General features: G+C 41.3%; 1 protein-coding gene across 5 annotated transcripts in view; it reads right to left on the bottom strand.

The window, feature by feature from the left end:
- Window positions 1-13087, bottom strand: part of Fancm (FA complementation group M) — a 53391-nt gene that overhangs the window by 9125 nt on the left and 31179 nt on the right. For all 5 annotated transcript variants that reach the window (XR_015621896.1, XR_015621897.1, XR_015621895.1 and 2 more), the window contains 6 exon segments: window positions 8837-8922; window positions 8675-8737; window positions 6984-7115; window positions 5014-5170; window positions 2780-2886; window positions 1209-1766 (listed from right to left, as the gene is read on the bottom strand). Coding sequence is in view for 2 of the 5 variants with exons in the window: in XM_087553216.1 (XP_087409342.1) it covers window positions 1209-1766; window positions 2780-2886; window positions 5014-5170; window positions 6984-7115; window positions 8675-8737; window positions 8837-8922 (1103 nt within the window). In the remaining 3 variants the exon portion in view is untranslated.

The raw sequence follows: 13087 nt of genomic DNA, 5'->3' as shown, positions 1-13087 counted from the left end.
ACCTGAGGATCTAAAGGCAGTTAATGAGTGCCGTGGGAGAGACATTTTCTGGAGTGTAGCCACGCTTAAGATGCCTGTGCCCTTGTAAATAATCTCTCACCCCTGCTCCCTAAGAGACCATAATGAAGCCTATGAATGACAAAAAAGCAGAGGGTAAGAAAAGGGGACCGGAGGAGCGAAGGGAGACGGCAGTCTATGGGGAGTGACTATGATAATATCAGAGTACAACAGACAAGGATGAAAATGTCAGGACTTGTTCTGTCCAACTAATACACGCTAGGAAAATCCCGAACTTTACAGACCTAAAATGATTATAAAAAAAATTTAATGGTCATCGTCTATAGCCAACGAACTGGACAACCTTAATGGTGTGCGTGAGTTTCTAGAAACACCTAAGTTAGTGGAACTGACTGAAGAATAAACAGAAAATCTGACGGGACCTATAAAGATAAGAATTGTGATAACTGACCAAACCCTCCTACCAAGCCTAGGAGCAGATGGCTTCATTTATACAAGAAGTAAGGCTGGTACTCAGAGAACTTTGCTTGAAAAATTGAGGAGAGTGTTTTTTAATTTGTTCTTCAATATCAACATCTATGGAGTTAGATGAAGACTCAAAGACAACCACAACCAGTATCATTTATGAATCCAAACGCAAAATCCTTCACAAAATATTGGCATCTCAGAGCCAGGTATCATGGCATCCACCTCTAATCCTAGCACTGTGGAGGCTGAAGTAGGAAGCTGAAGGCCAACCTAGCTAATGAGTTTGGGGCAAGCCTGAGCTACATGGCAGGATCCTAGGTTAGACAAATTAACAAACATCGGCACTTATTTGCAATCAATTCAGCAGGTTAGGAATTTTCGTGCATGAGAACGTTATGTACATAGTATGCATGTGTGGTCTATGCACATTTGTGAACAGAAGCATGTCTGTTAACTTTCACAACCCAGAAAGACTTCACGTCCTGTTCTATCACTGTCATATTTTATATGACAGCACTGCTCACTGAGGTTGCCAGTCAGCCTGCCCAGGTTCAAGTGTGAGCTTGATCTGGGCTACCTGAGACCCTGCTACATACAAAACACTATTTTTTCTTTGACTGAGTCATTTAGTATAAAATTCAACACACACACACACACACACACCCCAAATCAACCTTTTTAAATAAATCAACAATGGCACCTTTCTTCCTTTTCTTACATACCTTCAACTGAACTGGACGGTTCCCACACTCCTTCCTTGACTCAACGCTAGCACATGGTGGTGACGTAGATTTGGTTTGATTATGGCTCTGAGCCCTCACATTCAAGGCTCCAGGAACGGCATCCATTATGTTTGGTAGTACCTGTAGTCTCTGCCCTGATGACTGATTCCCTGCTGGATTACAAAGGACCTTGGGCTGCACTGACCCAGATGGCCCTGAAGCCCAGAGCTGGCCCTGCTGTGTGTGCTTGTCAGCAGCATGGCCACCAGCACTGGGATCTTCTCTGCCATTCGCAGTGTTTTCTTCCTCACTTGAATCACTGTCTGGTAAGATAATTCTAGACAGTTTCTTTCTTGACCGTGTACAGTTTTGTTTCTTGTTCATTTGTTTGAGCTTTACTGCATGCCGAGTTTTATACCTTATATCCTCATCTGTGAAGGAATCTTTAGTTAAGTTAAAGTCAACAAAAATTTCTTCTTCACTTGATTGGCTTCGGCAAGACTCTTCTTCAGCAACACAAAAACTGTCCTCTAAATAGTTTTCATCTTGCTCAGGAATCTGTAAGAAAGCCAGGCAGAAATATTTAAATTTATAATTAATCTGAATTTACATTCTTTGAGGCACTAATTCTTATTCCATTAAATGAAGATCTACCAAGTTCATTCATTATGAAAAAAATGGGAACTTGAGAGATTAATAAATAAATAAACAAATAAGCAACATCTTTCCTTCTAGATATTTACAGTGAGCTGCAGGCAGCCAGACAAGTGAATCATAAAAACTTGTGCCAAGTGCTTTAGAACGAGAGATGTGAATACCTTTATTACCCAGCAGGTATCCATGGCAGTTTATGGAGAGAGAAAATATGGCCTACATATGACAGCTATCCTATCCATGCACGCTGCTGTGTGCCTGTAATCCCAGCCACTCGGAAGACTCAAGGCAGAGGGACGTTGAGTTCGGGACCAGTGCATGTACGTGGGTAACAGGGTGGAGGTCCAGCAAGGGTCCAGTGTGCAGCAAGTCCTTGGGTTTGATCCCCAGGACTGCGATTGGTAAGAAAACAGAGCAGCACAGTAATGTCTCATCCAAAACCCACAGCACCCAGAGGAGGCGGGGAAGCTCTGCTTACATGTGGCAGCTTGGATACTTGGCAAGTTTGGCTACACAGTAAAATCCTATCACAAATCACCAATACAGGGGGAAAAAAAGATCCACCTGTAATCTCTAGGAACATTTTTATGAAAAAGGAAAACATTTTAAGAGAAGTATGACATACAAAAAATTTAACTGATCAAATGCTATTCATTTTCTTTAAACTAATTCTCCTAGATGGATAAAAATTCACGTAAAGTAGCTAGCTTCAACTTCCTAAATTCAGAAATGAAATAGAAGCTTTATTAATTGGACTGTATTTCAAATTGCAGTCAAGTGAATCTCCACTATTATTTTTTTTTTCTTTTCTATTTTTCAGAGCTGGGGACTGAACCCAGGGCCTTGTGCTTGCTAGGCAAGCGCTCTACCACTGAGCTAAATCCCCAACCCTCCACTATTATTTTTAAGGTACGTACCTGTGAGAAAATGTTCATGCTGTTATGTTTCTCACGGACCATTTTGTACTTAGTGCTCACCAATGGACTACGCACAGATTTCATGTAAATAGCTCTCATTTCAGAATCTGTAAAGATAAGAATTAATGAATTAGAATTAAGAATTAAAATGAAGTAGCAATATCCGTTCCATGAAAATTTTCATTTAACTCTGACTACTCCAAATTTACTTGGCTCAACATTAAGCCAAGGTTTATAGAGAAGATACACATGCACAAGCATGTGCACACACACACACACACACACACACACACACACACACACACACACACACAGATGTATATTTGTATGTATAGATCAGTTTGGGCAACATGGTAAGATCTCACTCAAAACCCAAATACATCTCAGTATTCCAGAAATCGAGGCAAGAGAATCTATGGTTACACGGCACCTTGGATCTTAGCAAGCCTGAAGACTGCCTGGGCCACAGAGCGAAATCCTGTTGCAACACACCAACAAAGAACTAAAGGATCCTCCTATAATTTCTAGGATAAAATGTTTTTATGAACAATTAAATTTTAAAAGAAACTGATGAGAGAGAAAGAGAAAGAGAAAGAGAATGAGGGAGACAAAGAGTGAGAGAGAGAATTCTAAAAACAATTATTTAAAATGTTGTCAAAGACCAGGTGCGATGGTGCATGCTTTTAATCCTACAATCAGGAGGCAGAGGCAGGCAGATCTCGTGAGTTTGAGGTCAGCTTGCTCTACATAGTGGGTTCAGGCAAGCCAGAACTATGTAGTGAGAGCCTATCTTAAAAAAAAACATTTTTTTTAAAAACTCTCAAAAGAACAATAATGAGGATGTCAAAAGTTTTACCCTCGAAATCACTGTCTGGTTGGGTGAAGAAAAACATTGGGCAATGTGGATTAATCAAACCAATTGAGGAAAACACTAACCTTACTAAACTTATCCAATATGGGAGATCTGCTTTCAGAAAACAACTGGTCAAATAACGTTTGAGCATGCACAGAACACTCAGAGCAAACGAGTCAGACTGCCTACCCATGAAGCGAGAAATGTTCTGATTGGCTCATCAATAGTCCAGCCTTATCAGGTCAGTGTTATTGACTCTGTCTCTGCAGTCCAGTGTAACTTAAAGCAGCAAAGTTTCCCAGGGACCAAGAGATTAAAGAAAAAAATGTGCTTTTGGACACAGTTCTCCACATTTTTTCATAGAATCTGGAATAAGGCTTAGTGTCCTCCATGCTCAGTCATGCACGTGGCTTTTGCAGATTTCAATAAAATCTGTTAAGGTAACAGCAAATTCAAAGTCCCTCAGGCAGCAGCTCTCCTAGACTATACAAGGACTTGTACAAGGATTCAATGTAGAAGGGAAGCAGGCAACGCGGACACCAGTTAGGTTCCAATCTGGTGTTGTTAGTACAATTCCCTTACAGCAGGAAGGCAGCTGGAGGGCTGCACAGCAGCTCAGAGTAACAGAGGCTCCCAGGAGAACAGGACTGAGGAGAGACAATGGTGAGATTCTGGCTAGCACTGACAGGATTCTCAGCAGGAGCAGAGTGACAGATGGACTTTTGCTACACAACTGAGCTCATGAAATGCTTAGAACAAAGAGGAGAGACACCTATCTCTACTTAGGCTCAGCACCTTTCAAAGAAGATCTCAAAGCTTTTTAAAATTACAGAAAAATTCTTATTTTCATGTATTGTTTAACTACCTTTTACTACTACAGTTTTTAAAAACGGTGTCAACATAAACGCTCGTGTCTCCCACTTTCTCCTTAACTAGAAATTATCAACCTTCTTGTGTCATAGAAGCTTTTCAGTACATTCTCCTAGCTGGTCAGCCGTACTTCTTCACTTGCTATTTGAGATTTTTTTTTATTTAAGTACTTCTGTAAGTCGGGTATTGTTGTGAAGTCTTTTGTTTTGAATACAAAGTTGTGGTCCTGTTCTTCACTTTCAGAAGGTAGTTTAAGGTAGACACTGAACCCTGGTTAAATGAACGTCTGATACTTGAGTCATTAAGGGAAATCTGGAGAAACGTGAGGACTCAGAAGCCTGTAAACCAGTAGCTCTAAAAACAGGTATCTCAGAATTTAAATAAAAGTGAACAAATGAAGGCTTTGTACATACTGAATTTAATCCCTATAAACCCAAGTTTATGATGGCCATCTTTCAATAAAGATGAAAATAGACACACTCAAATTGCCGAGTGTCATGACAGCATTTACCATTTATAGCCTGTGAAAGCTGGGTCCGGTCATTTACAAAATCAAGCAGTGAGGAATCCTTCTCGTTCTCAGAGTCATCACCCTCATCTGATGAGACACAGTCCGCATCTTCTCCAGAGACCTCTGCTTCCTCGTCTAAGAACCCCCGAGCTAGAGCCTGTGGAGAAACAAGAAACATGGAGACACCCCATGGAGGTGAAGAAAATTTGTTCACAGTTCTTGTTCTGAGAAGTATATTTTTAGGTCTTTATTTCAAAAATAGAGTTTGTGTGTAACTGTACATATTGCGGTGTACAGAGTGGCACTTGGACACATGTGTATAATGTGTAATGTTGAGATCATGACACCACCAGGACCTTACACATTCTTGATGGGGGAACAACACTGAGCAACACAACTGCGACCCAGAGCTGCCAAAGTTACACACACCGTTGCTGTTAAGGAAGGGGCTTTCTTGTCGATGCTTTAAACGCACGCACACGTGCTCGCTCACGCACACACATACAAATAAAACAAAACAAGACTAAAAACTACAACAACAAAAAGACATGTATATAACGTTTCTTCTGATAATGTTAGATAAAACAGCATTTAGGACACTCGTCGGCTTGCTGGATGGTTCCCAACAGTCTACAGAGATAAAAGTGATGTTTTGGCATGAAAACACTGAGTATCAGAAGCATTGACTAGGCAGGGAAACGTGCTAAGGATTGTTTTTCAAATATTTAAAATTATGAACAAAGATATGGGGAACTGGGATCAGTAAGCTGGCGCCTCAGATAAACAGGACCAAGATGACAACCTGTGCTCCATCCCTGGAAGCCACATGGTTAGACGAGGGAGCTGACTCCTACAATTTGTCCTCTAACAGCCACTTTCCCACTGTGGCATGCACCAACCCCTGCCACACATACAAAGCAAATGATGTCACAGATTATTATTACTGTTTTTTTAATTTATTTATTTTTACTTCCTCTCCTTTTTAAAAAGTTTGAGTTTTATGTTTGTGAGTAGCATAGCTACATGTTTGTCTGTACACCACGTGCATGCCTAGTGTCTACAGAGGCCAGAAGAGGGCATCAGACCCTCTTGAAGTAAAGTCACGGCTGGCCACCATGTGGGTGCTGGGAATTGGACTTTGTTCCTCTGCCAGAGCAGCCAGTGCTCTTAACCACTGAACCATCTCTCCAGCCCCAGTTTCTGTTGTAGTTGTTTGTTTGTTTGTTTGTTTGTTTTAAGAAATTGTTTTTGTTGTTGTTTTTATAAGAAAAAGCAAATTTCCTAAAACTCAGGTCTGGTTCTACATTTTCTACAAAAAATTCTCAATATATTTCAATTTCTTCATTTATTCATTCAAAATAATATACCAGCAATAAGATAAAGCCAGAACACAAAGAAAACAAAAAGTAGTATATTTTGAAATTTTTAATTCCAAAAACAGAAATGCAAAATTAGTGGGAAAATACTTCTTTTAAAAATGTGTTTTCTGGGGTTAGGGATTTGGCTCAGTGGTAGAGCGCTTGCCTAGCAAGCACAAGGCCCTGGGTACGGTCCCCAGCTCCAAAAAAAAAGAAAAGAAAAAAAGGAAAAAAAAATGTGTTTTCTGGGGCTGGAGAGATGACTCAAGAGCACTATCTGCTTTTCCAAACACCCACACTGTGGATCACAATAATCTATAACTCCAGTCCCACCCTCTTCTAGCCTATGTGGGCCCCAGCCTCATATATGGTGCATAGATAATGTAGGCAAAACTCCCATACACTAAAATTCTCTTCTCTCCTCTCCTCTCCTCTCCTCTCCTCTCCTCTCCTCTCCTCTCCTCTCCTCTCCTCTCCTCTCCTCTTCTCTCTCTCTCTCTCTATCTATCTATCACGTGTTTACATAGCATGTGCACATACATGTGGATTCTAATACACATGCACATGTGTGTATGTAGCAAATATACATTAAAAAGAATAAGAAAAGATTACCTTCATATGAATCCGTTTCTTTTGGGCTTTGGAGCCTTTTCTGGTGTTCCTGTTACGATCCTTGAAGTATTCCAATTTTGGACATGGTCTGTGAAAATTCTCACTCTCATCGTCGCTAGATGATAATTCTGACTATAAAAAGTAGTTAACACAGTACTTACATAAGAAAGAAAAACATAACTGGGCTGATTTATTTTATTTCTCAAGAGTGATTTAACTTTAGTTTCGTTTTTCCTTTTTAGTGACTAAGCAGTCTCGTCAACATTCTCAATGTTCTGACCAGTTAGACCGTAAGTGTCAGTAACGTAGTGTTAGTGTACGTGTCACTCAACTTAGTTTTACATCAAACAGATCCTGTGAAAACTTAGTGTTTTCTGTAGATTTTCAAGGATTTCACAAAAGATAAAATTTCATCTAAACATACAGAAAACCTTTGAAATCAAGAAACTTACGGAGCAGTTACAAATTTTAAGAAAGACCTATAACCACCATTCTTGCACAATAATACAAAGCCAGTTAAAGAATGGAAAGTTTATCAAATACCTTCAGTTTGTAGGAATAGTTTTCACAGAACAACTGTCACAACAACTCTGTCTGACTTCAATTCACTTTGTATAAACCACTAGTCATTTTGGGTACAGCACAATGTTAAAGCAATTTTAAAGTGAATATATGAGTATAAAGGTTACTATGGATCAGTGGTGTTTTTAATTAACTTTGTCCAAATGATCCACTAGACAGAAGCTCTACAAGATATCGCCTGCAGATATCTGCTGCTAGAGTAAAACACAAATGAAAGACAAAGATACTATCTTAAGGAGGCAGGCCAAAGTCTCCAGTTCAAGACCTCACAGTGCAGAGGTGCATTTGGGCCCCTACGCGAGCTGTTCATTCGGGTGTCAGGACCGTTCCCAGCCAGCTTCTCTGCTAGCTGTGTTGTACACTCTGTCCTCTCTCAAGAAGTTTAACATACAACTCCTAATGTTCGGGCTAAAGGGTTTTTTCTTAAAAACTACACCTCTGTAACCTGCTTTCTTCTCTATTATTTCTACTTCTGTTTCTTTACTATTTATACTTGTTACCAGCAGGAAAGCTCATAATGAATCCATTTCTTTAGCAGAAGTAGAAATTCTAATCACATAAAATATGGTCTCAGCTCCGTGGTAGTGGTGTACGCCTTTAATCCCAGCACTCAGGAGGCAGAGGCAGGTGGATCTCTGTGAGTTCGAGGCCAATTTGGTCTACAGGGTGGTTCCAGGACAAAGAAACCTTGTCTCGAAAAACAACAACAACAACAACAACAAAAGATATAGTATCTATTGTTCTACTAAGCATTAACCTGTAAGATCAAGTATAATAATTTTTTCTTCTGTGTATGTTTTTCTTATATTACTTATCTTAAACCAATTTAGGTTATTGTGGCTGAAAAGATGATAAAATGGGTAAGAGTACACACTGCTCTTCCAAGCACCAACTTCCAAGGAGTTTGGTTCCCATCATCCATGTCGGGTGGCTTATAACTACTGTAACTTCAGCTCCAGGACATCGGATGCCCTTTCTTGCCTCCAAGGGACAGGCACAGACGCATATAAACACCCAAACACACACACACACACACACACACACACACACACACACACACACACACACACACACATCCCTAGGAATAAAAATGCCTGAAATTTACTTACCCTAAGCACCCTGGACTTTTTTACAACATGAATAGGAGAATCAACTTCATTGTTTTTCTGATCCTAGATGAAACAAACAGGTAAACAGTTTAAAATATAACACAAAGTCAGAAAGGGGAGAGCCTCACCTAACTACATCACTGTGAGGAATGAATGGCTTACCTCGGGGGACTTCAGGACATTTCCTTTTGGTTTTCTAGTTTTTTTCAGGAAAACATCATCTTCGCTTTCACTAGTTAAGTGTTCAACTATAATAATTGAGAAGTAAATCTGGTCAATAGTTTAAAGTTACTCCATCACAACAATATTATTGATGACTGTAATAAAAATTTCTGGGGTTGGGGATTTAGCTCAGCGGTAGAGCGCTTGCCTAGGAAGCGCAAGGCCCTGGGTTTGGTCCCCAGCTCCGAAAAAAAGAACCAAAAAAAAAAATTTCTATATTTCTTAATCTCATTTATTTTTGTAAAAGGTCATTGGGAGGCAAGGGAGGAAGATCTCTGTGAGTTTGAGACCAGTCGGTCTACATAGTGAGTTTAAGGTCAACCAGGGATACACAGTGAGACTCCATCTTAACAAAACAAAAAGATCACCAGAAGTTTGACCAACATCAGTTTACAGAGGCAGTTCTATAAAACAGTGATGGGCTGGGAAAATGGTTCAGTGGGTAAGGGGGTTGATTTTCAACCAGAAGACCTGAGTCTAATCCTTAGTATCCATCCATGCAGCTCACAATGCCCTGCAACTTTGGGCTTCCAAAGACAGACAGACAGACATGTGGCCTGTGTTCTCAAAGACAGACAGACAGACAGACAGACAGACACACACACACACACACACACACACACACACACACACACACACACAAATTTAAAAAAGATTTTAAAAGGCCTTTAAAAAGAACACAGGAGAATAAAAGATACTAGTTTGCTAATAAATAGATCTTTAAGAGCCTGAAGAGATGGTCCAGCAGTGAGAGCACTGGCTGCTCTCACAGAGGACCAGGGCTCAGTACCCAGCATCCACATGGCATTTACGACTCTCTGTAACTCTACTTCTAGGGAATACGACACCCTATTCTAATGTCTAAGGACACTACATGCATTCAGTACATTTCACTTGTGCAGGCAAAATGCTATTCACATACAGGAAATAAAAAAATAAACCTTTCAAAAAACATACTTAAAATGAGGCCCAAACTTATAAAATGTAAGTTTTCTCCTTGAGTGTAGGCCAGACATAGTTCCTAACAAAAGACTTTCATGGAACTGGGGTATGGGGTGTGGTGGGTTATAGCTAAGTTGGTAGAGCACAAAGCCTTCCCTAATTTCCAACCCCAGCACTAACAAAACCAGGAATAGTGCTAAATAAATCTGCTGTGGCTGCCCAAACCTGTAATCCCAGCATCGGAGACACAGGTAGGAGTGAAACTTCAAGGTCACCTTCCACTGCTCAGGGAATTCAAGGGTAACCTGGACTCACTAAAAAAACTAAAATACTTTCAGTTAAATATAAGGGGTGTGTGTGTGTGTGTGTGTGTGTGTGTGTGTGTGTGAAATTAAGCATTTGAACCTGAAGACCTGGGTATGGTCTTTAGAACCTATGGTAGAAGGAAAGAACTCCTAAAAATTATCATTCAACTTCTATACACTCAAAATGGCATGCATCCACTCTCATTCTACATACAGCCCGTACCATACACACTGTTGTGGTTTAAATGAGAATGGCTCTGTAGGCTCATAGGTTTGAATACTTTCCCCCCTCCTCCCAGTTGATAACACTCGGAAACGATGAGCAGGTGTGGAGACAGATTTTAAGGTTTATAAGCCCAAAGCATTCTTAGTTCGCTCTCTGCCTTGTGCTTTTGGATCAGATGTGAGCTCTTAGCTACTTTTCCAGCACCAGGCCTGCCTGCTGTCATGCTCCCAGCCATGATGTTTATAGACTCACCCTCTTAAACTATAAATGCCAATAAATTCTTCTATAAGTTGCCCTGGTCATGGCATCTCTTCACAGCAATCAAAAGTAACTAAGACATGGTTGGAGAGATGACTTAGCAGTTAAGAGCACCAGCTACTCCTCCAAAGGACCCAGGTTCAATTCTTAGCGCCCGCATGGCAGATTACAGAAGTGTCTGTAATTTTTTCCGGAGTATATGATACCCTCATTCAGATACATATGCAGGCAAAATACCAATATACATTTAAAAAAAAAAGGATGAAGGAGGGAGGGAGGGAGGGAGGAAGGAAGGAAGGAAGGAAGAAAAAAGTAATTAGACTGGTTGATTCCTGGAGTACTGCTGTGATTGGTTTGACCATGATGTTTTTGGAGGGATGTGGAAGACTTTAGGACTCGGACTAGGAAAGAGTACATGGATCCTAGAAGCGCTTGGAAGACAGTAGTGTTGTGAGCAATGAGGACCATGGAGGCACAGCTCAGGGATTCAGAGGGTGACAATATTAACAAATAGAACAGAGGTAGCTGGGGCACAAAAGTCCTTACAGCCACAGAACACTAGGAAGATCAGGAATGTTAAACACACCGGGGCTTCTTCTCATTGGAGGGGATAAAACGCCAGCTTTCCTGCCCAGAAGGCTGGGAGTGGATTCTGTTAATGACCTATGGAGGCTATGGAGGTACACAGGTAGTGCCAACTCCCTAGAATGATTATTTCAGACTCTGCCTTCCCTAGGCCGTTTACCTAACCTTAGGGGAGATGTCACATACAATTTATAGCCTGCTGACCTCTATTGGTCAGAGACCACATTAGACTCTAGGCTGTTTGGCTACAGAACCCACCGTCATGGTCACAGGAACTTTGTAAGAGTTTCTGTGTAGTCACAGCTTAAACTTTACTGTGCAACAAGAATCGAACTCATTGGACTGTGCTGCCTGGAAACTTTTCCCCAGACTGTGCCGTGGTTTAAATACGCTGACAATGAGTGCCTGGGACCAGACTCCCCAAAGTCGGATCCAGGGTGACCTGGGTGTTCATCTCTTTACCCAGTTGCTTCTCTATCTGACACCTGCAGGGATCCTCTCCAGAGACCATTCTTGTGATATTTTAGCAATGAATGTAGCTGGCCTAAGATTCCGCCTGAGGTTAAATGGAAGTGCTTTTGACTACCTTTGCAGCAGACATTTCATGACAGTCTAATCTGACTGTTACATAGTTATTAGTGGTCACTCTTATGCAAGTGAAAAGGGGCATCAGGGCATTTAATGTGGTAGCCAACGCTTGTGCTATAAGAGAGAAGGAGAAAGAGAATAAAGGGAGTGGTATCTTCAGGGAGAGACCCCACCCAAATAATCCTGCTATTTGTAAAAAGAGGAGGCCTAAGAAATGATCTGTTCCTAGAGAGCAACGACAAAGCAAAACTGGCATATGTAATTCAAGGAGGGGCCAGGTTTCAGCTCAAACAGGCAGTGGAACTTGGCAGCATCAGCCATATGGTTAAAAAGATGCAGTGGTAAAGGGGTCGTGGAATCTTCCTCGGAGCTAAGGGAAGCTGCTCAAGCTAGGAGGGTGGCAGGAGAGTTCCTGCGTGTAGGTCCAGAGAAGCCATTGTGTGAGCTGTGAAAGCGCAGTGTGGATTGGTTTGAGGAAGCCATGATATTAGAGACGCCAGAGCCTGCCAAGGAGACCTGCAGGTGGGTAGCAGAACCAGCGCAGGAGAGGGTCTTGGGGTAGGCAAGACTGAAGTGTGCAGCCATCTAAGCCTTTTGACACTGGACATAGAGCTAGAGCATTGGGAATTTGCATTGCTGGATCTGGGTCTTGTTTTGGTCCATATTATTCCTCCCTTTTGGAATGGTCGTCTGTATCCTGTGCCATTATAGGTTGAAAGTATGAAATATGCTCTTTGAATTTTACAGTTAAAAGACTGCCTTGGGTCTCAAAAGAGACTTTGGACTTTGAAACTGTTAGGACTGTGAAAGACTCTGACAACTTTTGAAGTTGGACTAAATCATTTTGCCTGTGATAAGGCTTCAAACTTATTAGGTCCAGGGAGTAGAATGTGGTAGTTTGGAGGAGAATGGACCTCACAGGCTTGTATGTTTGAAAACTTGGTCTTCAGTTGGTGGAACTCTTAGGGAGGGATTAGGCGCTGTGGCCTAGTTGAAGGAGGTGCGTCACTGGGGGCAGGTGTTGAGCTTTCATAAGCCCATGCCATTACCAGTTAGCTCTCTGCTTTGTGCTTGTGGATCAGATATGAGTTCTCAGCTACTTTTCTAGCCCTTAGGCTTGCCTACTGCCATGCTTCCCACCCTGATAGTCATACACTCACTTCTTAATTTTAGGCTCCAATGAACTTACTTCCTTCTATAAATTGCCTGGGTCATGACATCTCTTCACAGCAATGGAAAAGGAAAAAGGTAAGACACACACACACACACACACACACACACACACAC

This window comes from Rattus norvegicus, chromosome 6 (assembly GCF_021556685.1).
Source record: "Rattus norvegicus strain SHRSP/BbbUtx chromosome 6, alternate assembly SHRSP_T2T, whole genome shotgun sequence".
NCBI lineage: Eukaryota > Metazoa > Chordata > Mammalia > Rodentia > Muridae > Rattus > Rattus norvegicus.
The sequence above is the reverse complement of the archived record's forward strand: the minus strand, read 5'-3'. Positions and strand labels throughout refer to the sequence as shown.